This window comes from Chamaea fasciata, unplaced genomic scaffold (assembly GCF_029207755.1).
Source record: "Chamaea fasciata isolate MVZ Bird 193981 ecotype frontalis unplaced genomic scaffold, bChaFas1.0.hap1 SCAF_7, whole genome shotgun sequence".
NCBI classification, from domain to species: domain Eukaryota; kingdom Metazoa; phylum Chordata; class Aves; order Passeriformes; family Sylviidae; genus Chamaea; species Chamaea fasciata.
This window is the reverse complement of record NW_027094092.1, coordinates 34209323-34235494: the sequence shown is the minus strand read 5'-3', so window position 1 is coordinate 34235494 and position 26172 is coordinate 34209323. Positions and strand designations below refer to the sequence as shown.

The 26172-nt window shown below is 32.8% G+C and overlaps 1 protein-coding gene across 5 annotated transcripts in view; it reads left to right on the top strand.

Moving 5' to 3' along the window:
• The window catches only part of NOVA1 (NOVA alternative splicing regulator 1), a 148091-nt gene that overhangs the window by 114789 nt on the left and 7130 nt on the right, over window positions 1-26172 (top strand). For all 5 annotated transcript variants that reach the window (XM_066188358.1, XM_066188353.1, XM_066188354.1 and 2 more), the window contains one exon: window positions 3406-3477. In XM_066188358.1, coding sequence (XP_066044455.1) covers window positions 3406-3477 — 72 coding nt within the window. The remainder of the gene's footprint in view (window positions 1-3405; window positions 3478-26172) is intronic.

Sequence of the window (26172 nt, the reverse complement as noted above, 5' to 3'; positions counted from 1 at the left end):
ATTTATATGTACTAGTAAGTACTGAGAATTAATTTAGTTGTCTCAGTACAGTTTTTTTATTACCCATCATGTAAATACTGAAATTTCTTTAGTGTAAACATGTATATAAGGGTGTCATTGTAATCAAAAGAGGACTCTGAGACCTTTTGAAACACCATGCAGGTGGACTGAATGTAATCTCTACTGCCATGGTACAGCTATAACTTCACTCTCTTAATCAAAAAATATCAAGAATGGAAGTGCAATGATTTGACCATATTTCTTCACACCCTTTAGTGTGAGAGAATTCTCTCACAGTGTAGTCAATATTTGAGCACAAAAAAGTAGTAGTATTTTCTTGGACTTTCAGAAGATCCTAGAACTCAAATATGACTAAAATAGAACTTTATTTCTAAAATTAGGCTCCTTTTTAAATACTTAAAACCTCTTTTCTCAAATATGTGTTCTAGAAGCATAAAGTTGGAACAAGCAACACACTCTAACCTGTAACTCATTAATTGTCTCATAAGTAGTAGGAAAGGTAATAGTTTTTAGGAAAACAGAATTTCCCCAGAGTTAATTTCACCATGGCTTAGATCAAAAGAGGTTAATTTTTGCAGAACACTGTCAATTATTTTATATATATGTGTGTTTACGTATATATGAAAAAAATAAAAGTAATTATGTCAGTAAACAATGTAAGAGAGATCAAGCCTCAAATACAAACAACCTGATATACAAAGAAAAAAAGCACCAAAAACACAAGACAATAAACTATTATTTTCAGTATTTAGCCATTTATTTTGGAATAGAAACTGTTTTTCATAGTTGATTCTTGTTCATTAATACAGTCTTTGCTTTTAAATTTATTAATGCCTTTTTTCCCATTGTATTTAAACAGGTTTTTGCTAAAATCTGTAATGAAATGCTTCTACTTAATAGATGTTACAGATCAACAGTCACCTGGAATGATTATTGTCAGTCCTTTTTTTATCACAGTCCTTTATTTGTGTGCTTTAGACAGATTGATATGAATTGAAATCTGAGATGTTTCCAGTTTCTTAAATCATCTGTGGTATCAGTGATTGTCATTATCCCATGTTGAAGTGTTCTACATATTTCCCTATAAATCCATTAGTTAGGTTTGATAACGACTTTGAAGAACAAACTATTTTTTCTTTTTAATAAGCAACTTAGCACACCAAAACAACACAGAGTTCCATATGCCCTAGTTAGCAGTGGTTTGATAACACAAACTATCAGTTTTCTGAAATATTTTAGTCAAAATATATTAGCAGGTTTTTTTTCATTTGGGGATTTCAGAGGGGAAGGTTAATACCTAGCTATAATAAAGAAAACCTATTGGGACAATAAACAATTCTCCATTTTTTTTGGTTGCTTTTTTGTTGTTGTTGTTTGTTTGCTTTGTTTGGGTCTTTTTTGGGGTTTGTTTTTTGGGGGGGTTGTTTGTTTTTGGTTTTTTGGTTTTGTTTTTTGGAGTTTTGTTTGTTTGTTTGTTTGTTTGTTTGGTTTGGGTTTTTTGGTTGGGTTTTTTTTGTTTGGTTTTTTTTTTGTTTTTTTTTTTTTTTTTGTATTTTTTTCCTGTTTAGCCTTAAATAGTAAAAATCACTTCATTGCAATTTCAGACTGTGGTAAGAGAAATACTGCATCATCTCCCTAAAATCAGAAGTATAATTCTATAGCTGAAGAAGCTTAGCCATGTACTATTGTGGAATCGGGCACATCTTTTGCTAAATAATTGTAGCCCCTCATGAATGGATCCCTTGTGATGGTCTCAGGTTTGTTACATAAAGACAGGGGAGAGTCCTTTATAATTGCCTTGATTTTTACAATGCGTAGTGCCTGCTGACCAATAGCAGTTTGCCAAGCTACATATTTTTATAATGTCCTATACATGACAGTATTTTCTACATAACCATCATTAAAGACTCCCAGTTAATGTTGAAACTCTTTTTGTTTGTTTTTATTGTTTTACAATGAGTTATAAGTTGGAAGCACAAAATAGGGATCTGTTTCTTAAGGTTTGATTTTTCCTGTTTTGACTGCCTGTTTATGTACAAATTATGAAAAATGGATCTTCATACTGTTTAACATACATCTAAAATATTTGTGTGTGCATATGTACAAACCCATATTTTGCTAATACACAACTTTATGCATTCACAGTGTCCCAGCTTTCTCATATGCATTAAGAGTTTTAGTGCAAAAGTATGTATACCTATTTTATGAGGGACTGTCAATGATTGTAAGTAACAGAACTGCTGAAAGTGTGAAATTTTGCTTTATTTATTTCTAAATAGTTTTGGTTAGTAACTATATGAGCATATGATAAATTCCATTGTATAGCACTTTAGCACTTATTTCTTGACATAAAAATAGTGTAATTTTGGCTATTTTATAATATTTATATATTGCAAAGATGTCAAAAACATGCTTTGAATAAGTATTGTATGTTATGTTTTGAAAATTGGAATTTTACTTTTTTACTATTATAAAAAGAAAAGAAGAGTTTTTCTGTCACAATCTAATACTTTTAAAGGAGAAATGTGTATATAAAATTTTTAAACAGAGCAGTGCTTTTTAATATGTTTAAGAATTAATGTTAAGTATATGTATATTATTTAGAAAAGATGATCAATAAATATGACTCTTAATTCTTTTTTGTGTTTATTTTGAACACAGAACTATAACAAGCTATTGACCTTTGCTCAACTAAATGAATGTTTTTAACACAAATCATAAATACTTTGTAGTTATTTCTTGTGAAGGTATTAGTTGCATGTTCATCCATCATGAGATTGATGCTTACATTTTTTCACCTGCTTCTAGATTAAAAAAGATCAATAAATATTTTAGCAGTTAGGATATTGCCAAAAACTTGGTAGCTTCAGCGTAACTGTTGTAAGGTATGGAACACAGTTTGCTGGCTATAAGTCCTTGCTGTAGAGTGGTGCTTTATAAAGTGCCAGAGTAAATGTCTTTTAACTTCTTTCAGACATTAGCCCTGTTTGTTCATAGACTGATAACTGTTTCTAGTATGCTCATTGAACTTGCTGGAATTTTTGTTTACTTATAGTCTTCATTTTCCCCAAGAGGAGGAGAGAGGAAAGAATATATTCCTCATGTGGTCAGCATATTTTTGAGTATTTATGTGAGTTCACCATCTTGATTTCAAGTCATGAATTTGTTTTTACATGCACAAGCATGCATATTTACATGCATTATTAATCAAATTGACTTTAAATTCCATTAAGTTCCAATGAGTAGGAGAAAGATTTTTGTCTTAGGCATTTTTTATTTCTTTTAATTTTCTAGTTATGTTATTTTGTTGGTTTATTTATTTTTTTAACTGTTCAGTCTAAGGCTTGTAAAGGTTGATTTGCTCCTGAACTGCTTTGTTCCCAGACATTGCCATCTTCCCCAACTACCACCAAGTCCTCTCCATCTGATCCCATGACCACCTCCAGAGCCAATCAGGTACAGTATCATCCTACCATCTACACCATACTTTTCACGGGTGACAGCTTGCAAACTGGAGAAAAAGATATGGTGGGTTAAGGATTTATTCGTTCATTCACATATATACACCCATAACCATAGATATCTTACTCTTGTTAGAAATTGGCAAAGTAAATGGAAAATATTTTGCTTCTTTTAATTTATTTTGGTGGGCTTTGTTAAAATCTCTGATGAAAGCAAAGTATCTTTTACAATAGTCGTTTTGGTTTGGGGTTTTTTTTTTTTCCATTTGATAAATTGCAAGGATACAAAACTGGTGTGTTTGTAGACAGAGTAACTCTTGGTTTATATATGTTTGTGTATATATGCACACACGTTTTTACTTCCTGGATTATTTTTAAATTATAGTACAATTACCCCTAAACCTTAAATAGCTGAAATTCAACCCAGGAATGGCAAACAGACTTCTTCATTGCAGAATTTTGAAATGTGTTTGTGGACAGTAACATAGGGGCATTATTTAAATATAAAAGTATTTTAAATGAAAATTTATTGATGAAGAATGAAGTAAAAATAAATCTCTCTAAAAATATGCTAAACACATCTAAGTAAGTTTAATTAATATCATATTTTTAAATGCATATACTGTCCTTTTAGCAACCTGTTAATTATACTCATTTATTTTTATTTTAATTCAAAAAGTTGATGTCCAGTTGATTGTGTCCACAAATTATCATATTATATTTGTCTTCCCTATGAAAATTGCAAAAATTGCTACATATCATGCTTTTAAGTACTCATTCATGCTTAAAAACCACCTTATTTATTTATTTTTAATGTACTGATTAACTTAATGTACTTTGTGTTCAAATAATGTAAGTATTTAGTATATGCTAAAAGTTCCCACACTCTGTTTCAATTAGCTGAATGTTGCTATCAGATCTTGCATAAATAACATCAGATACGAGAAAAGTTTCCTTTACAAGCTAATTTCTCCTGGAAGTTAACACTGTTATTAATTACTGATTTTCTGATATTTTTTGAACGGCTTAGAACTTGCTGGTGTATGAACAAACAATTTCACATGAACGGAAGTGTATTAAAGCATTATGCCTTTGATCAACACATGACATTTATTGAATGAGGTGTCAAATACAGAAAGTAATGGAATTTACAAAGAAATTGTACAGATAGAGGAACTACTAAGAAAAATATAGGTTGTGATATCCTTGACTTCAATTCGAAAGCCTTCTTCATCAGTCTGCTTCCATTCCAGCAACAATTACCTGGCTTCATCATCATTAAATGAGAAAGATAAAATCTTTGCCGACAGCCAGGGATGTTTTATGAGCTCTGTTCAGCTTTTATTCTCTCTCTTAATTTTAGTATTTTGTTTGTTTTAATTAGAAGGTTTTGAAAATGGGTGCAGAGATTTTTTTTTTTTAAATGGTTCTTACTGTTTTTTCTTTTCTTTCAGACTTTTTTTTTAATTATAAGTATATCCTGATGATCATTATTTAGAGAAAAAGGAAGAAGTGCTTTTATTTACAGGATAAACAATTTGAGCATGTTAATTAGCTTAAGAGAAGCACCTATTTTGCATCTGTTCTATGAATTTTATTTTATTAGAATTATAGTGTAGTGTATAAACTTTAAATGACTTTCCAATAGCTAAAAATACTTATGTTTATAGAAAGTTGTTTGGTGAGAATATTGTCAAGTAATATAGCTAAATTCACAAGCTAAGTGACATGTATGCTTTGTGTCCTGTCTATATCCCAAATTACCTATTTTAATGTATTTTATTCATAACCTGTGTTCAATTCAGTTTTCATACAAGTAATCAAGACCTTTTTTGGACAGCATCAAAGCTGTATATATGAAGAAGAGTAATGAGTTCCTTAATTGGCTTTTGGAACTGCTATTATTATTAACTATTGAAACTCATACAGGTTTATGATTACTTTATCCCTTCTCGTATTTTCTAGTCATTCCTAGCCATTCCATCAGGAAGCACAAAGCACATGATAAGGCAATTAAGGCCTTTCTGTTCATTCTAGTGATAAGTGACATCGCTGGCAATTGTTCCCAGTCTGTAGTGGTGATTAGCATTCAACACCAGTGTATCGACAAGTATCTGCACTGCGGCTGTCACATGGAAATAGGTTCCAACACGATAATCTCAAACCTGTCGGTAGCCACGTAACACCCAACAGGAGAGTATTAGAGAGGAACAATAAATGTTTGTTTTAGTATATAGCTGTGTATGATGACTCTCAATAGAAAATAACCATTCAGGTATGGGGTTTCTCACAAGATATTATATCATGATAACGCGAGAGGCCTTAGTTAACTGGATGGATGTCAGGAAATTCAGTGTTAAGGTGTAAGATAAATTCACAGCACAATCTGTTATGTGGATAAGGTAGCATATTAGGCTTAGTATCATTCAGTTTTTGTAAGATTTTAATCAGGAGAAGATGATCTTTTCTATTAAAGATTAGAAAGGTGATTTAGCAAGCTTTAAGCAATACTTAATGCTGGGTTGCTGTTAGGGTGAGATTTTTAAGCTGGGTTGGAGGACTTCCCCTTAAGTAATTGCAATTAGAGAGCTGTTGAGGCTGTCCTTTGATGAGAACAGCTGATGTGAGCCTTGTGCTGTACAAGAGTGTCAGTTGTGTTCCCCTGACAGAGCTTGAACAATTTCTAGACAGAGTTTTTAATACAAGAAGAAAATAGCTCTGCCAACAGAGGTCAGAGGAAGCTAGGCAGGAAATCTGGCTTGTATTAGATCTTCCTTTTAATGACTCACTTTGCCTCTATTCAGATGAGGTCATAACTCCTTTGTATGGCAGTTTCAGCTTTTGACGAATTGTTTTTGGAAAAGTCCAGTATTTGTGAACTAGTTGTTTTATGATTCTCAAGAAGAGGATAGTCTCTGAAAATGCCTTATCTAGTGGAAGAAAAGTTTCTTTAGAATTATCATATTTTGTAGTATACTGGGTTGCCTTGGGTGCAACAGAAACCTCTTCGATGGAAGTGTTTTTCTCTTTAGTTCTTTGTTCCAGGAAGTTATACCTCTGTCAGTGTTACTCTTGTAAATGTCTTGTTTATTTTTTCAGTGGAACTTCCTTGGACCTTTATTCACATTAAAAATCCATACACTGCAAACTTCCCAAGGAAAAAAGAACCAAAGAGGCAATAAAATTAGAGGCAATGGAATTTCCAATGACTTTTTTTTCCCCTCCTGTCTGCCTTTTGCTGAAACAAACTCACTCTTTCTATACTTTCTGACTACTAGCTTCTGTGTTACACCCTCACAAACTTTGTCAGCTTTGTTTATAGCCAAACACTGACAGACATATAGCTACAGTGGTGAAACTGTTCTGCTGATGCCCCTGGAGGTGGCAAAATATAGCTTTGCTTTTATTTACCAGGAGGAGAAAATCAATTTGACTTCTCCAAAGTACACTTCAAGAGGTAATTTCATCTCTGAAGTAATAAATAATGCACTAAACATCATATATAACATTTGCTTTTCCTATGTAGAACCTTGTAAAGGTACAAGTTTTAATTATTATTTTAACAGTTAAGTGACTTTAGATAGACCAATATTTCTATAATTAAACTGTTTACATATTTTTATTAATTTACAAGATTATATTTTCTTCTTATCTTTCTGCTTTAGTGATGTTGCTCTAATTTTAGAGGAAGAAACACATTAAACTAAGTTTTTATTTCTCCTTTGCCAATTTGATGTATACTTGTAAAAGACTCTTATATGTCTCCTTCTCCAGTGCTCCCTTTTTCCATGAAATTGGTACTACTGCTGACCTTTGCTACTGGCGTAAGAGAATAAAATGCTAAAACACACATTCACACTTATTTATGAGTCAGGAGAGTGATGGGTAGGAGTCCTTTTCCCTTGCCTTACAATTTGGATAGGCTTAACCTTAGCAATAAAATAGGATTTATCATAGCAAACTTTGAGTCAATAACTTACTATATAAACCTTTTATTTTTACTTTTTTAAAAGTTCTATTTTTTCCCCCATGGCATTTGTATTTTTTTACAATTATACCTTCTATTTTGCTGCTTTGATATTGCAGCCAAAACTCCTATTTTATAATTTTGTACAGTGTAAAATAAATTTTGTGGAGTGCAGATAGGTGCAGATTTTGTTCATTCAGTCCTCAGGTTTGCTTTTTTTGTTTGAGCATATCTATCTCATCTTGTTGCTGCAATATCTGTAATAAATAATACTTTTGAACCTTTTCACACGATGAGTCTGACCAGTGTTCTTGGTGCTGCCTGTGCTAAGCAGGTACAGCACAAGCATATGGCTATTAAAATCTTGATATTTGGAATTTGTACTTTTGGCTTATATTAACTCTTTGTTTTATACAAAGTCTATAGCTTCAATGTGATATAATAGTACACATGTAACTAGAGTTTGGGAGATTAATTGATGTCTCTAAATTGTAATGATTGATGCACTCTATCTCCCTCTCTGACTCTAAAAAACTGCCCTATCCCTGTTTGTAAAATTTCTTGCAGAAGCATCATTTCACTCCTCATAGAAAGGTAGGATCTGAAAATAAAGGCAGTCTGTAAAGCATACTGACAGCTTTTAAAGGGTTATTGAACTCATATTTGATATATTACTTCTTGTGGGATGTGGAGGAATAAATAGGAAAGAAAGCTTTGTTTCAGTCATCTGTTATCATTAGGACATGGATTTTTAAAATATAAAAAAATAAATAAACAGCTTCAAATGTTAATTTTTTTATCAGTACTTTAATCTTAATGCACAAATACTTAGTTTTAATGATGATCCCAGGATAGTAAATAGCCATTGTAGGCCAGTGAATTATTATTTCAATTTGCCTTTGAAATTTGATATGAGACTTATTTAAGATATTTTGCTTTGGATATTTTAATTGTGATATTAATCTATTTTTTCCCCTGATTTTAATGTCAATTGTTACAGTAGTTCTGAGAAAATCTGTTTTCTTTTGAGTTCTTTCACGTATTGACTAAGGCTGGATGGATCACTTGATCTTTCCAAATCTCAGTATTGTGCATTAAAAAGTCAAAGTCAATATAAAAATATTTAGCATTCTTATAAAAGGTGCTATAGAATTAACAATATGATGTAACTTTAATTTGATTACTAAGAATATTTGCTACGGTAATTCTCTGAGATAGAAATTTGACCTTTTGTCAACCTATCTGATTTGTCACTGACAAATGCGACCATTTTATTTACTTCCAGATGATGCTGTTGGTGGTCTACAATACAAACCTAATACTCTGCTTGAAAGAGACTTTATCTAATAGACAGTGTTTTATATGGACCATGACTAAAGCATATAGTGAACCAGCTTGTTTTAGTTTAATAAGACAGAGTTCCTTTTTTGATTAAAAAGTTACCTATGGCACACTCTGGATAGCACATAATAATGTTTGAGACAGTGTAACTAGAAAAGGCTAGGAAGATTTATTCTCCAGTTAATGTGAAAGGATTCCAGTAGAGGTTCCAGTGGTTTAGATGTAGCCTTTCCTGCTTTATTTCAGCTGGAATCCTTCATTTAATGTCTAAACTCTAAGCAGAATTAACCTACCCTTCATGGACTAACTGTAGACCTTCTTCTGGTCCTCATGTTAATTCATTACTTGTAATATATTTTTGTCTTTTAACAATTTTTTCCAGTATTTTGCAGTATCTGAGCTCAGTGCTTGTTTGCATTGTTTCCTTAAAATAAATATTTAAATTATATAAAGACATTTGATTTTTTTTTTATCTTTTATGCAAAACAGTTTGGGGATTTTTCTCTTATTGTCTGTTTCAGTTTTTCCCCTTGGTACAAGTATGTAGGTAATAACTTGGGTTCATATTCCGTACTAGTTTCCTTTTTTCTCTCCCACTGCACAACAATTACAGGGATTACTGTTTACTGTTCCTGTCTTATATGTAGGAGAAATGTCAGGAACATGGCTGAGAAATGGGGAAAAATTTAGATTCTCACTGCTAAGTCTGTGAATACTACTGGCATGGCATTCATAAGATGCCATAAATGACCTGCAAGTTGCAGTCCTGTAAGTAAAAATGTGATTCCATGTTCATGTAGCTTGTTTGGATTTTATGCTTGATAATAATTAGGATGATATAGTTTCCTATTTCATCCCCCTTCAAAAAGATACATGTTCTCTGTGTAATGGGCATAATTCCTATTCCCTTCTATTAAAGTGGATAAATGACTTAAATCAATATCTTCTCATATTTTAAACTCTATCTGGTGGTTAGATTTTTTGTTGCTGTTGTTTGTCGCCATAGATAAAAATCAGGAGGTAAAAAAAAAAACAACCCGTGAAACGAAACCCCCACATATAAAAGTAAAGCTTAAAAAAAAAGAGAAACTGTGTGTTTATAAAGACTTAGATGATTTAGAAAACATAAAAATCTTACTCTAGTAAGATTACTGACTTTATGAAGCCTACTTTTGATGCAAATAATTTATTTTTAAATCATTGTCACTTCAGTTAAGATGCTGAGATCCTTACTTTTTAAAGTACACTTATGACTTTAATGAATTTATTCACTTTAAAATATTTTGTATTGAATATGTAAAAAAGATAATGCTTTCTTGGATTGAATGCATTCTGTTTAAACTTTTAGGGTTATCATCTTCTTGTTTTATTTGAGTTGTTTAAGAGTTCAAAAAGTCTCTTACTGTAATTTAAGATGTTCTTTCATTTAAGGATATTTTTAGATATGATATGTAGGTTTTCACATTTTTCCATGTCCCCATACTAAGAAAAGGTCCTATCTGCTTAGGAAAAAGGGTTGTTAAATATATAAAATTTGTAGATTACACATTTTTCTCTTTGCCAAAATATGATAAAGGTTTTCAAATATCTTTTGCCAAAGGGCATTTAATTTCTTCTTTTTTTTTTCTTCCATTTTAAGTGTAATTCCTTTATCAATACAAAATTAAAATAAATAGTGTGTTATAAAATTCCAGATGTATGCATGTTCATGTTCCTTCCCAAATTAGCTAGAGTGAAAGTTTGCAACATGTTACTCTGTGATCTAACCAAGGTTAGCTGTGACTTTGAGTTCCTAATACACAGATTTGGTATGGTAGATGTTCCATTTCATTCAAAGCTACAATTGGGTGAAAAATCCAGATTCTCAAGTGTACAGGCAAAAAGTCACTTAGTGCCTTCTTTGCTGTTCGAATGATCCAGAGAAAACAGAAGAGCAGAGCAATTTCCAGAACGCAAATCTGGATGACTTTATTGTTGTTTCTCTGCTGTGTAATCAGTCACATAAAGGTTTGGCTCCAAGTTTTCAATTATTTGGAATTTCATTTAGTGGCTTTTAGGGAGTTCAGAATTTATATGATCAGCGGTTGTATGAGAGTGTGGAAAGAAACACTGAGCCTGTAGATCTTACTGTCACACCAGGACAGATCCTGTACAGCAGAATGTAATGTAGAAATGGCAATACTATGTTTTTCTGTCAGGTGTTGAGTGAGGCATGATTAGGCCTGGCCCTAGAAGATCCTGCTTGTTAGTTAATTGGGGTTTTTGTGCTACCTGAAATATTTTCATTTTCACAAGCTGTTTGTAGGTGTAGTGCAGCACCGCACTTTGCTATGGGCAGAATGCTAGATGCTTTGTCTGCCTCCTGCATGCTTTGAGAATTCATCAGATGGTGAGATGTTGTAGATAGATGTGAGAAAAACCCACCAATTATAGTAGGTCTCTGTCTCATTTGTGTGAAAAAGGAGTGTTCTTTGTACGCAAATCATAGAAGCAGGTTGGTATATTGCACTCTAGGGAATATGAGGCAGGAGGTTTTTCCCTTTCCAGAGGTTAGCTGCATCTGTTGAGATCTTTGCCTGAAGCATTGCCCCCTAGATTTCAGATAGTCTATATCAAAACCATGTGTAACTGTAACTAATTCAGTTGTATTATTCTCTAATTTTGTGCTTGTAGATATTTTCGTATTTGTTGATTTTGGGTTTGGTTGTTTGGGTTGGGTTGGTTAGTTAGTTGTTTTTTCCCCTGAAAGCAAATTAGACCTCGTGCAAGTAATAGCAAATTTTAAGAGGCATAGTTTGCAAATAGTGGATCAATGGGACTATTGTCACTGTAGACTTTTAAGGGTTCACTGGTCTGTTACCTGCCAGTGATTTACATTTGAATCTTTGCAGCCTTGAAGAGTATTAATCTGGGGGTACAGGTCTGCTGCCTGCTTCATATTCTATTTTCTCCTGCTTCTCAAATGGCACCTCACTGAATGCAGCCCTGGAGATCAAAGTCTTACTGGACTGTTTTTCCCCCTTTACATTATTGAACAATAGTACACTTCTACATGGTAAATTACTCCTTCAAGTGAACTTACTACCCGTGATTTGGATGGGGTTAGAAAAATATGGTTGAGATATTTATTTCTTTAAAGTTTCTGGAAGCCTGCTTTTCCACTGCAGTGTAAATTCTTTTTTCCATGTTTCTAAGTAGCATAGTACATGATCTTAATGCTTCTCAGCTTTTAATGATTATCTTTATTTCTTGATTATAAATTCAGTGAGAACTGGTGGACTTTATTCTCTTAATAGTAATTGTAGTAATTGTGATAATAAATTAACATCTGCCCCCTATCCATGAGATACTGAAATGCAGTCTCCATGTGGGCTCTTTTATAGTGTTAGAGTTATGGAATTAAACTGGTTTATGAAATAGATTAGACTATGATTAATGGCATTCTATAGTAAAAAGTACTGAAACAAAATACAGTACTTTAAGATCTGCAAACTCATGCACATGTATAATGAAATGATGCAGAAAAAAAATAGAAATCAAGTCACAAGATAATCACTTCCTTGCAGAAAAAATTTAATTGTTAGAATAAATTTAATTATTCAAATAATTTAAATAATTTTAATTTTTTAAATTTTTAATAAAAATAATTGCTAATAAAATTCTATTTTAAAATAAATGTAGTCTAGAAACAGTATATCACATTGTTTTGGAAACAGAAGGAAATAACCGTTTTTTGTTAAAGACATTTCACAGATTGTATTTCACTTGTATGCCAGCAATTAAGAGGCTGTTTTATAGAAATTTCTGCTTTAATTATGTCATAAGTAATTAGATAATAAATGATGCACTTTATATTAGCAGTCACAGAAAAGACTGATTGGCTGTATACAATGTGTGTGTACTCTCTGATGGTTGTCTTTACTGTATGCAATTTCAAAGTAAACTGAAAATTATGCCTACTTACATTAATAGGAACACAGGTGATTCAGGGTAAGAAAAGGAGGAGACTGCAGCTTTGATAGGATGAAAGTTATGTTTTGAAATCTGAATTCAAGTGAGATGGGAATAACTTACAATGCATTAATTGAACTCTATCTAAAAAGAATCTTTACTGTAAGAAAGATCACAATGAATATTTGTTAAATAGAAAAAAGAGACATGTATTGTAAGGTCAAAACGAGTTAGCAAATCTATTGATTTCCTCACCTCCATCTCATTTTTGAGACAGGTCTTCCATTTTTTTTATTTTTCTTTTCATATTTTTTGGTAACTTTCCTCTAAAAATAAAAATAAATTGTCAGCTGTTGAAGCAGAAGAATGTGTATACAGTGTGCATAGGAGTTGAGATCAGAGCAAGAGTTAGATGCAAATTATTTTCCATTGTTTCTTTAAAAAGGGATATTTAAATCAAATTTACTCAGATGCTGCCTTGAAATTTACTCCGTGTAAGGTATTTTTCCATGTTAATGCACACATAGTATTACACATTTGTAATATAGGTAAAAAACATGTAATGTAAATGTGTAAATACAGCCATATTCGTGCCCCACAGCCTTAGTTTGCATAAGGAGTAATTTCTTTTCCCACATGAAAATTTGTGTGAGCTTATTATCTACGCAAAATTTTAAAATGCAAGTTTTCTATATTCAAGTATTGCTTGTGCCTAGTGCTTGTCTATGGACAGTTTGCCTTAATGAAATTTGTCTCCCATTATATGAGAAATGTAACTCAGAGCACAGATGTATGGAAACAATATGGTTTGCAAATCTGTAGTTTACCAATAAATATATACAGTTTTTCTACTGAGATATGTATGTATGATCTAAATCCAGGATCATCACATTTAACGAGGAGGATGCAATTGTACCTTCACCTGTCTCTTGTAATTGTAGGGATTTCTTATAAACTAAGTTGACTTTGATAATTGACCTAAGTTAGCACCTCTGAAACATTTTGCTTTTCCTAAGTCGAATAATTGGTGACTTCTGTCTTGTCTCCACTTATTCCAAGTTTGTTTGTTTGTTTGGTTTGGTTTGGGGGGGGTTTGTTTGTTTGTTTTGTTTTTGCGGGGTTTCTCGGTTTTTGTGTTTTGGGGGGATTTTTTGTTACAGCAGTAGTTACTTCTGGCTTCCTCGTGGCTATCTTGGTTGAACACATATAGCTACAAATTTACAAGAGTTAACCAAGTAGATACACTTATAAACTAAATATATGAATCAGCTAGGGTTAATGTTAAATTCTAAGCCAGCCAAATACAGCTTAGTTGCAGATAATGATGTATTTCCTGAGACCTACAGCTTGATTTTGCCTTATTCTGTTCTCTAATCCTTCTTAGAGACATAATGTCAGGCTCTGAGAGGAAGGTTTTGAACTGAATTGTCAGAAGACTCCATTAGCACTAGAAAGCTATGGAGTCCTGTAGCATTGCTTATTAAGTTTGGAGACATCACAGAATCTCAAAATCCATTAGGTTGGAAAAGATTTCTGGCATCATCAAGTCCAACCAATGATGTAACACCAACTTGTCAACCAGACCTTGACACTAAGTGCCACCTCCAATGATTTCCTGAACATCTCCAGGGGTGGTGACTCCACCACCTCCATGGACTGTTCACTCCAATGTTTAATTACCCTTTCTGTGAAGAAATTCCTTCTCATGCCCAGTCTGAACTTTCCCTGGCAAAGCTTGAGGCTATTTCCTCTTGTCCTGTCACTAGCTGCCTGGGAGAGGAGGCTGACCTCCCACCTCACTACACCCCTCTTTCAGGGAGTTGTAGAGAGCAATAAGGTCTCCCCTGAGCCTCCGTTTCACTGGGCTCCCTCAGCTGCTCTGCATTGAACTCACTCTCCAGACACTTCACCAGCTTCGTTGCCCTTGTCTGGACATGCTCTTTCTTCAAGTGAGGGGCCCAGAACTGAGCACAATACTTGTATGTGGCCACCTATCAATCTGCCCATTAGGGAAACCACACTAAGGAAACTATGTCCTTTCTGTAATGAAAATTTCTAATAATTACTATTTTTCATGACCTAAAGGGACATGGTTATATAAATGTTTTCTGTTTAACTAACCTCCCTTTCTCATTTGAAAACAATTTTCAAATGACATCTATGAAAGAGTGTCCCTGAGAATTTCATTGAGTAGTTCCTGCTATGCAAAATTCTATTTTATTAGTTGAAGATTACTTAATACAGAAATGATCAAGCTTCTGCTGCTGGTCATCTATTGCAAAGCCAGGGGTTCAAAGTAACCATAACTCTTGGTGCTGTTAATCTTGTTAATTCATCTTGATACACCAGGGGCATTTTGCAGAAGCCAGATTTCCCTTTAAAAGGAAAATCTTTATTCCACCATAATTGTTTTATGTGTATTGGTTGATGATGGTATAAGTTTTATCTTTCATTTTACCCTAATTTTGTGATCTGTTAAAAAAATTGCTTGTGCAAAACTGGTGCCAGGTTTTGCCAAGATGAACCATTAAAAATGCCATGTTCAGTCTTTTCTTATCTCTGTATGTGTAACTAAATATGAACTGGATATGGAGGATACTTCTCAGACCAAAGTTTTATTATTTTATTACCCAATATTGTTAAGACCAGAAATCTGGTTTCTAGGAAAGGTTGGAGAGTCCCCTGAAATTATTTTGTAACCGACTGTGGGTTTTATTCCTAGATTTTGAAATGAAGACATCTTTCATTTGGTCTGTGCATCAGACTTATTTTTGTCATGATTGCGGCTGGGAGATTCTAAGACATGATGGACCTAGGAGGAAGTGGGGGCTCCAGTCATTGTGTCCGTAGGGAGTACAAATATGTGCATGTCTTTCATATGGACTCATTTGGGTTTGTTTTTCCTTATGGTTTTTAAAATCAGCTGAATTGCAAAATTATTATTTAAAGAGGCACAGCTTAATAAGTAGCTTCTCTACTCTCTACCTAAGCTGGAGCTCTTCACTAGATACTCAGTGCAAGAGGACTGCTTCTACTTACAAGTAAATCAAGTATTAGGGATTCTTATATAGCAGTATATATTTATAGTACACTACTGTGTATGCATATAAAAGTATCTATAGTAGTGATATGTATCCAGATAGGTTTGGATTTGCTTCACTTATTTATTTTTCTACAAGTTTTTCTATTAAATTGTATGTCTGTGGAAATGGTGAGAAGTTCTTCTGTTGTTTTGTTTTGCAGTGGTTTTTTAGGGTTTTTAATTGTTTTGTTCAGTTAGATAACATGTTTAAAATATTCCTCCTTTTAAAAGCTATTTGGCTTTGACATGTTATCATGTGTTTATATCTAAAACAAAATGGATGTTTTCAGAGAAAAAACTTACAAGAAAATTTGATTTATATCGTTTTAGGGAAACATTTTTAATTTTTTTCATAGTGACAAACATCATGAAGCTATAAACAAGTATCTGTAGGGGAAAGCAAGACCAAATATGCTCTTATTTTCATAGACTTGAGACATAAATAGGGTTACCACAAGGGTTTTAATTAATGTGTGTCTCCCCTTCCATTTTATGGAGAACAGAATAATCACCCCAGAATTTTAATTACAAATAGTGTAGGAGGGAATGTTAGGGTTAGTATCATTATTTTATTTTATGGTCGTGAAAACTCAAAGGTGTTCATTTAGGCAAAACACGTTCAGCTAGTTATGCTTTCTTGTACCTCCTTCTTTCAATATCTACCCTTTTTTCAATCCCACAGATTCTCACTTGAAACTTCAAATTTCAGAAGATCAGAATATGATAACTATGATAGAAAAATTGGGGACTATTTGTAAGCATGAAAATATTAAATATAGAAATAGACAGTGTATTTTAAGAAAGGAATTAATGACTGTTATGTTTTCTGAGCTCCTTATTTGCTTCCTTTGGGAATTGCAAACCTGTTGGTATGAGTAACCATAAGGTTCCTCCTGCTGATGATCAGACTCTTTTGGCCTCCCACAAAAGGATCTCAAAGAGCTTTGAGCAAGAAAGAAATATCCCTTTTTTAATGGCCACAATAAATCCTTATTTTCCATACCATGGAATTGAAATAGTTTTGTGGATTCTACCTTAATTCTACATCTGTTAAAAGAGAGGTCTCCTGCAGATGAAATGCAGTTGTTAACTGAAATTTTGTTCTGAATTGCCAAACAGTTCCTGAATTATTGTGCTACATATCTTGTAGAAATCAACTGTGGCAAAGATCCTCTGAAAACAAAACTCTTAGCCTTCTTTTGTCCTGTCAGTCCTACAGATAGATTAATTTTAAAATGCAGTTTCCAGAGACTGATTTTCAGTATTCTTACCAGTAACGCTGAAACATGATTTCATATTTGGATTTAAGTGCTAAATTAATTTAGAAAAAGTTTAGCATACTTTTAAAATAATGTGATCTGGCCAGCAATATCAAAACATAAAAATCTCAATGTCTTTCTAATATCCAGGGTTTAGTTTTTCCAACGTTTCAACTTTTAGTCAGTTTCAATGAAAAGTGTCATTGACAGAGAAATGGCAAGTCCCTTAGCCCATTTCTATTAGCTATTCTTTCCTCTGAATTTAATCAAATGACATAACTAATGCATATAATTTTCTGGATTGATTCTTTTGGAAGAACATAATTGTGTATTCTAGCCATATTTATCCAAGTTTACACTGGAAACTGTGCACTGTTGATAGCTGTGATGCTTTGTAATGTTAGCAGCGTATCTTCATCTTGAAAACTTGTACTCCAAAGTGTTATTTAAAAATACTGTTAGTTTTCTCTTAAACTTCCAGGTCCATGGCCATTAAAAAATAGGAATTATCAGCCTCCTGGAAGTCAATGGAAAATTGGTTCTTAGGTGTCTGCTTATAGCTGTCCAAGATTTGTTATTAACATCTTAGCATATCTCTTGTATGTGTTAGCCATAGGATTTCTTCCAATGATTGTTTCTCATCAAGTGCAAGTTTTCTAGTTAAAGTAACGCATTTCATTCTGAGCAAGTTCATGGCTGATTTGCTACTGGGGAGTACCTTCAAGCCCATGCACGCAGTCTGTAAAGGATTCTCTTAAGGAGTGCAGAAATGTCCTGTTCATTTATGCATTTACCTCCTGAAGCTTGGTCAGGAAAGCAACCAGTGCAGTGCTTCTTTGGACAATGAGTTAATAGCTATGAGGAGCCAAAGTAACATCTACAGATCTGTGACTAGGAAAGCATTAAAAACAGGGATGCAACCACTTTGTCTCTCTGTCTGTCAAGAAGACCAATTAAATATTGAAACTGGAGTGGGTTTTATGAGTTCATAAGTTAGATCTTGTCTTATGTAAAACAGTGGGAGTTTTAGTGATACCATCAGGGAGGCATATTTGGTTTTAAAATAATGTACATTATCCACATTTTATGTCATTTACTTTGCATTGAGAAGTGTTTTGTTTTGTTTTTTTCTGCAATTCCAGTAATGAAATTACATTATATGGTTTCTTTCAGATAAAAGTATCAGTTAAAAGTATCCCAAATTGCCATACTTAATAGTTCTGTAAATATTCATGCATTTTTGAAACCCATCCTTGACTCTGTGGAGTGTTGACAGGTGTTCATAGAACACCATGCAACAAATTACATAAGAGGAAAAAAAAGGGAAATTTTAGATAGGGGTAGGGAAAACTATGGTGATTTTAAGTAGAGAATAGGGTTAACATTGTACTATCACTGAAGGTTTAGTCAATACTGGACAGTGCTGCTAGTATTCATGCTTTCTGTCTCTTTAAAGATGTTTCATCTGAACTATGGCACAGCCAATATGGATGTCTAATTTTCTATGTATACTGCATTCTCTGCAACTGAGTGAAAATCTATTAGTTTTTTCTCTTGTGTAATTTAGTATGTAACCAGCTCATTTTTTCTTTTTTTAATTATAAAAAAGTGAAAAGTATAAATGAAGCCTCTCAAAATACATTACACTTCTTTGCAAATGTAATTTGAAGCTCATGAAACATTAATGCATTAAATATGGAATGTTGTTTTTATGCTACTGCGAAAAAATTAGAAAAGTTAAGTTTCTTCTCTATGTTATTAAAACTATGTATCATAGAGAATTCATGGAGGAGTTGGTTTACTCCATTCCCACAGTTTTGAATCATGTTTTCTTGAGGGATACTTATGAAACTACTCAGGTTTTTATGTGTGCATATGAGTGTAAAATTTTAATAATACTTTCTTCAGGACTGGATAATCTTATAAAATCAGCCACCTGTATAACCAATATTGTTTTAGCAATTATGCTTTCTGTGTATACAACTTGGCTGTGTACATGTCCTTTTGAGAGAAGAAGCCTTTCTATTTATGAGTTAGAGCCTACACACACTGGTGACAGAAGGGTAACTAAAGCAGGCGCTAGAGAATATTTTTCTTGTTTCTTTAAACATGATTTGCTAGTTCCTTGCTGTGAAAAATTTGCATTCCAAATTACATCTTTAGTTAAAAGCATGAAAGAAAAATCTTAATGTTCATACTTTAAAGTGGGCAGAATTGTAATTAGGTAGTTACTAAAAGAAGTGGGAGTGACTTCTTTAAGTGCCTCAAAGAGTCAAGGTTTAATATCAAATGCTAATTGAAAAATAGTATTGATTTAAGCCGAAAGAGCAATTTGTGCAAAACATCCTCTCACAGTCTTATCTCTAGTAAATATTTCTCCTGCTTAGTTTTGACTTTCTAAGCCTTGTGATTTCAGATGTAAATTGTTCCCGCGTATTTAAGTGGAAGTTAAGTTTCTGTAGCATGATCGTTTTCATGACTGAAACAAAATGATAAATGCAACCTTAGCTGAGAGAGGAGGTCTTAAGAACTGGAGAAATATGTGTGAAACACTTGTGATAAACAGTAGTGTCAGTATCAGACCAAAATTCTCCTGCAGTGTACCAGCAGATAAAACCAAGCATCTTAGAATATCTATTTGCTCTGTCAATGTATTATATTTGTAATAATCTAGTGTGATTTGAGACAAAACTCAGTTGCAATATTTTTTCAATGGATTAAGTTAATTTGGAATTGTCTTGAAAGAAACTGTAATTATGAGGTCAGAAATACCACAAAGAGGTAACACAGGGAAGTAGCAAAATTATATTCATCTTGGAATAATTGCAGGCAACATTCATGAAGGGAATATTAGAAGTATATGTACTGCTTGTGCTGAGAAGAAAATCGTATTAACACAAACATGACTAGAAAAAGAAAAAGGCTATTATGTTGAGGAGCAAAGTAGCAGCTAATCTCTTCCAGTAATTCATTGCACTTGTTCACACAGTATTTCAGTTCTAGACATTCTTTAGTAGAAGGAGAGAAACTGAATTGGAATGACATTTACAGAATTCAAACATAGCCAGGGAAGATGAAAACTTATGGTCTAGGTTTATTTACATGATGATCTAGCTAAATTTACAAATTTGCTTTTTATGGATATGTGCCTATTTTTCTAAATAAGTATCAAGCGGACTATTAAAAAAATGTCTCTGAAAGATATGTCTATTCCTTCTAAGAATTTTCACTGAAGCCAAAATGTATTATCTGGAACTGAGAAATCAAGAATTTGTTCAGTACACCTCTGAAAAAGTAAATTCATGTTTCAGCATGTGCATGAATCCAATACAGACTCCAATCCAGAGGTACTAAAAATATTGAGAGAAATTCCAGTAGCTACCTTGAGGCTATGCATGTGCCATAAGTAGAGATTTACTGTGTAAGGCTACTGTTGGAGGCTGAGCCCGAATCTGATGTGAACAAACATCTGTCCAGAGCAGCCTAGCAGGGCTTCCTGCTGTGTATGTGAGGTGACTTGTAACCTTTCAGTAGCTCGTGCTGCCTTGAACTTGTGGTTCTTGGTGGCTGTGTAGCCAGGGGCTTTCTAGGAGTTGCCTGATACAACCATGTGTGGCTGTGAATTCTAAGTGCATGCAGGCATCACCTTGCCTGCAATGAATTTAGTTGTCTTTCTGCTTGATTTCAGTACAGTTCCTCTCAACTCTTTAGTTGATCCTAATTTTTCTCCCAGATTTTTGTTATAGTGCCAGTTCAGTTTAGGATGGGTAGTATGGGGCTACTGACAAGCCTAGTGTAGCAGTGTGTTTATCCTGCCACACAAAAAAAGATCCTAGTTATCTTACTTCTCACTGACTGCTCTCTACAGGAATTGGTGTGTTCAGAACACCTTCTCACCAAGTGCAAGCCTGTAGTCATATGAGCAGCTAAAATAGAATGAAATTTTCGGACACAGAATCCAGAGGCCAGGAGGAGTTTTTAAAACAATCAAAGAGCAAGAAGTCAAGAAAAAAAAAAAAAAAAAAAAAAAAAAAAAGGAAAATATATGAAATAGAATGCAGCAATTTACAGTTTAAAGAAAATGCAGTTATTTGCTTCAGAAACTAAAACGTAGAATTGTGACAGATTAGGATGGATTTGTTAGATTAGATGGAATCTTTTCTATAAAGTGCTTTTCCGTTAAGAAAAAATAAACTGACATTAGACAAGGAGATGAAAGATTAAATGGAAGGAAAAAGAACAACTGTTACAGAAAATTCATGGAATAAGTTATAATTACACTGTTGAAAATAAAAGAGGGAAAAGGAAACTTGAATAATAGATAAAAAAGATCCTTGGTTCATTAATCTCTGTGCAATCTCTTAGAAACATTTATGTGAGGTGGAAGAAACAGAAGCTGATGCATTTAAATATTTCCACTGTTGAATTGTTGGGTTTGTTTTTTCCAAGTTTTGATGCTATTTTACATAATCAGTAATACTTCTCTTCTGGTGTAATTTAGTACAGGCATGTGTCATGCCACCATGGGAAACTTGAAACCTAAAACCATTTTTACCAACCTTCTTAGCACACAGTTACTCTAATTGGTGTAACAGCCATATCAAGTGCTAATTCTTGCTAGCTAGCCTGCTTTTCATCCTTCCACTTCATTTATCAGCGTAGACTTTGTATTAGCTGAGTGTGATGTATGGTGTGAGTTTGTGATTGCCATACCCCTAATTCTAGAGACTGAGAAATGATAATATAACCAGACCAAATATTGTCAGAGAGAAGGAGGGCAAAGAAATAAAGCAGAAGAGAAGTGAAAGGGCAGGAACTTTGCTGTGTGTAGTTGGAGGTCTTTACACGAATGAGAATTGGGAAGACAGGATATCGGTAGTAGTGCAGATTTGGTCATGGTTCTTCCCATGAAAGTATTTAGCATGTATTCATATGCATTCATAGCTGCTCATTGCAGATTAACTCTGTGCAGCACTGGGGATGATGAGAAGTTGCAGAGCATAATCACCGTACATCTGGCATTCCACAGTAGATTCTGCTCACTTAACTGAGCCAGGACTTTCAGTCTGGTAAATCAGAGGACTTTTAGGCAGTTCTGATGTGGTATATGAATGCAGCATGGGCTTATGCAGGTGGGCTGTCAATCAATGGAAAATATTTAGAGAATTAACTGATACAGAGTTTAGGAGTCTAGGATTTATGTGAGTTACCCATGTGGTGAAAGTTAAAAGCAGTTTGAATTGTGTCTCTGGACACAGTGGTGGAGATCCCTTAAGTACCAATCCTCTTCCTCTGAAGGGCAGAGTTGCATCAAATCTCTCCAGATTTCATTGGGAACTGAGGGCAGTAAACTGCTCTCCAGTTTGAGCCCTTCTTACACCCCAGGTTTCTTTGACTTTTGTCAAGGCCTTTAAAGACACAGTCATGTTTCACTGAAATTGTTCACAGAGAAATTGCTTTATTTCTGTTATATTTGTTGTAGTTGGATGACTTTTGAGGGAATTAAACTTTTTGAATCTGATTTTGAATTTGCTTATGCTAATGCAAATAGGATGAGAGTGATGCCTGTGGAAGTAATTAATTTGCTTTGTGAGTAATCAAATGTCGTAATTGCAGTCCTTAATTTTTTTAAAATCTATTTAACATGAAATAAAGGTTGAGTTACTTTCCTTTTTTTCTTCCTATAGCATTTGAACAAAACAAATTACACATGTGCTTATTCTTATGCATTTGTAAGTGTATGTTCATAATTGCTTTAGCTACTCTCCTTTTTGCAGCACAAATTTGGATATAGCCAGGAGCATACACACCAACCTGGAAACATAATCTTCCCACATAGTGAAAGATACCTTTATTGGATAGCTCAGAGCACTTATTTTGGGTAGCAGTTTTGTTTCTCACTTCTGCATCCAAATCAGTTTCTGAACCTGTTATCTGTAAAAGGATAATTAATGCACTGTCCAGTTTCCCTGACAAGTAGTTAAATACTTTTTTAAAAATGGTGGTCATGCAGGTAGCAAAACAAAATAGATAATATTTTATTTTTCAATTTCTGAATTTTTTTCTATCATTTTTATACCTTTTAACTTAGTGACTGTATGGATTTTAGGCTTCAACAAAAAAAAAAAAATTATTTGCAGTATCTCTTTTCTACCGGCATCTGGACTGCTGTGATCTATCTAATATGTTAGATACTGTGTTAAAATACAAAACAACCAATGTTTGCCATAAAGAGTTGCTATTCCAATATATAAACAAGGGAAAGATTTAGTGAATAAAAGAAATAGATGGAGAATTACAAACTGGTAGCAAGATTAATACTCCTAAATAAATAAATGAACAAATATCTTAAATATGTTTTATTTAAAAAATAATTATCTAAATTTTAAAATAAAATCTAAATTAATTGTCACAAATATAAGAATGTTACAGCTGAATATTTCAAAATAATGTAAATGTTGCTCTTCATTTCAAGAAGAGCAGAATTGCTTACATTTTAAGTATAATGAGTACAGATGCATTTATGTTTTTTTCAAACCAAATTTTCACTGGAATGTAATGTTTTTGTCGTAATATAAAATAGAGGCATACTGTCTAATTATTTAATACATACATATTTTTAAAAGATGTCCTGTATGTAAAAATGTGAAAAATTCACTATGGCTGGGGTTGTATTTGAAAGGGTATTATTGATATATTCCTAAACTAATAGCATTTAAGAGAGTTGCCAATGAAAGAAACAATAGTGTGTTTCTAAATCAGATATTTAGAACGGGTATCTTTATTTCTGGAGCAGACAAACATATATTAATCCAGCACATTAAAGTTTTTGGGTTTTTAAAATGCATCATAATTTTTTGGTTGTTTATAATGATAAATACAAAAACATGTCTGGACAAGGAGAGAGTGGATGAGCAAGGAGAAGGAGATTATTCTTTAATATTTTCTCTGTTTAGACAGATAATTTTACTGAATAACTAGAGCTGTTAGTGGTGAACCTAATGAACTTTTGTGTCAAGTGAGAAAAGTACCAGTTTCTTGTTGAGAAAATTTTTCTTGTTGCATGGAGTTCATTTTTTTTTTGTGGCTGAATTAAGCCATTGCTTTATTTTACCCATCCTTTAAAATAATCCCAGCTGTATAACAGTAACCTGGATGTTGCTTCTGTAACTATGGTAATACAGGTGCAGCAATACTGCCCTGACATTAAATATTCTCTTTACTTCTGAAATCATATGTATGGTTATGTTCTTATGTTTTTAAGTTTTTCACTTAAATTTACATAAGCACTTACACCTGACTTGTTCAGAACTATGCACATTGCTTTTCAAAATCTCCCACAGAACCTGTTAGTATGTCTTAAACCAGTGGAGGCAAGTAAATGTTTTCTACAGTATGCAGCACAAAACCATAATAGTGAAAGCTGTGCAGTGCTGCATTTTTGCAGTGTTAACAACAACAACAACCAAAAAAAACCAAACACAAAACAGCCAAAAACAAAACAAATCCAAAATCAAAATGAAACAAACACAACACCCCCCTGCCAAAAAAAAAAAAAAATTGCAAAAATCTGGACAATTCTTCTATTTAGCAATCAGTTAATGTATTCTGTATCTAGAACTGAAATATCTAATCAAAAGTAAGAGTTCTTTCTTTTTTTTATGTTAGGAAAACTGAAAAACATTACCTTAAAATTACCAAATACCTTGAACTATATTTAGAATTACTAGGAGGTGTCCTGACTTAAAACTACGTCTACCTAGAAATATTTTTAAAACATTTCATAATGTATTTAAGTATATATAGTGTGATGTTTGTTTTTTGTAGGATTATTTAATGTAGGGGTGGACTAAATTCTTTTGCAATACCCTACTTTCACATTACCTTTGGACTAAGTCAATACCAGACAATTTTTTTATTTATTCTATAGAACATGTTCTGTTTTGATGTCAATGAAGTTCTGAAGAAATTAAAATTTATATATATAATTTAAAACAATTCAGTGCAAAATACAGTATGGTATATTATTAATTTTAATGTACATATTGTGTAAGTGGAAAATATAAAAGCTTCTCAAGTTTCTAGTATGCTGTATTCTCAAAGATATGATTTTCATGCTAACATAACCACTGGAAATATCTAAGCTTTTTCTAGCCTTCCTTAAAAAACTCATTTGTAGGGCATGTATTTTTGTTTGCAATTAGTTTGACTTTATAATGAGGCAGTAAAAAGAGAATGTTACTAATAACATTTAATTGTATTTTATATTGATTTGTTGCTAAGACTTTAGATAGAATTTTTGTGAAAGTACTGAAAAGTGTTGCCCCTACACATATTCCACAAAATTGGAATAAATGAATATCTGAACACAAAGCTACTAAAACCAAAACTTTTTAAAAATAAAACATCATATTAATTCAATATCCTAAAATAGACAATGCATTAAAATTTTGAGACACATTTGTAAAATGTATATTTAAAAAAAAGGTGTGAAAAATATGTATAAATATTGAATTTTTATCCTGGGCATCATTCTTCACTCAGAGCAGTAAGTCAATAGGTAATACATTCATTGACATTAATTTTGTTGTGTCAGTTTCAAACTTGTTTAAACAGAAGGGAAAGTAGGATTTATAGGGAAATAACCTTTGTTTGAAGCCATTTGGTAAACTTTTTAAATGTACAAATGCCATTTTTTATTCTCTCAAAATCTCAGCTCTTAAATACTTTCCTGCTGAATTTAATTTCCATAGGCTGAATAATAATAATAATAATAATAATAATAATAATAATAATAATAATAATAATACACTGTATCAAATAATGAATTTTCATAAAGTGATGTGGGTCGCAGGTTAAAGAATCAAGATCATGTCCTGTTCAAGACCAGCTATTTTATCTGTCTATGGTTTAGCCAAACGTTGTTTTGGTTGTGATTTTTTTCTTTGTTTTGGTTTTGATTTGTTCTGTTTCTTTTTTTTCTTTTTTTTTCTTTTTTTTTCTTTTTTTTAAATTATTGCTACTATAGATGTTTTAAAGGAAGGTAAAGAATTTCAGACAAATTTTGCCAAAGAAGTTGTTTTGCTACAT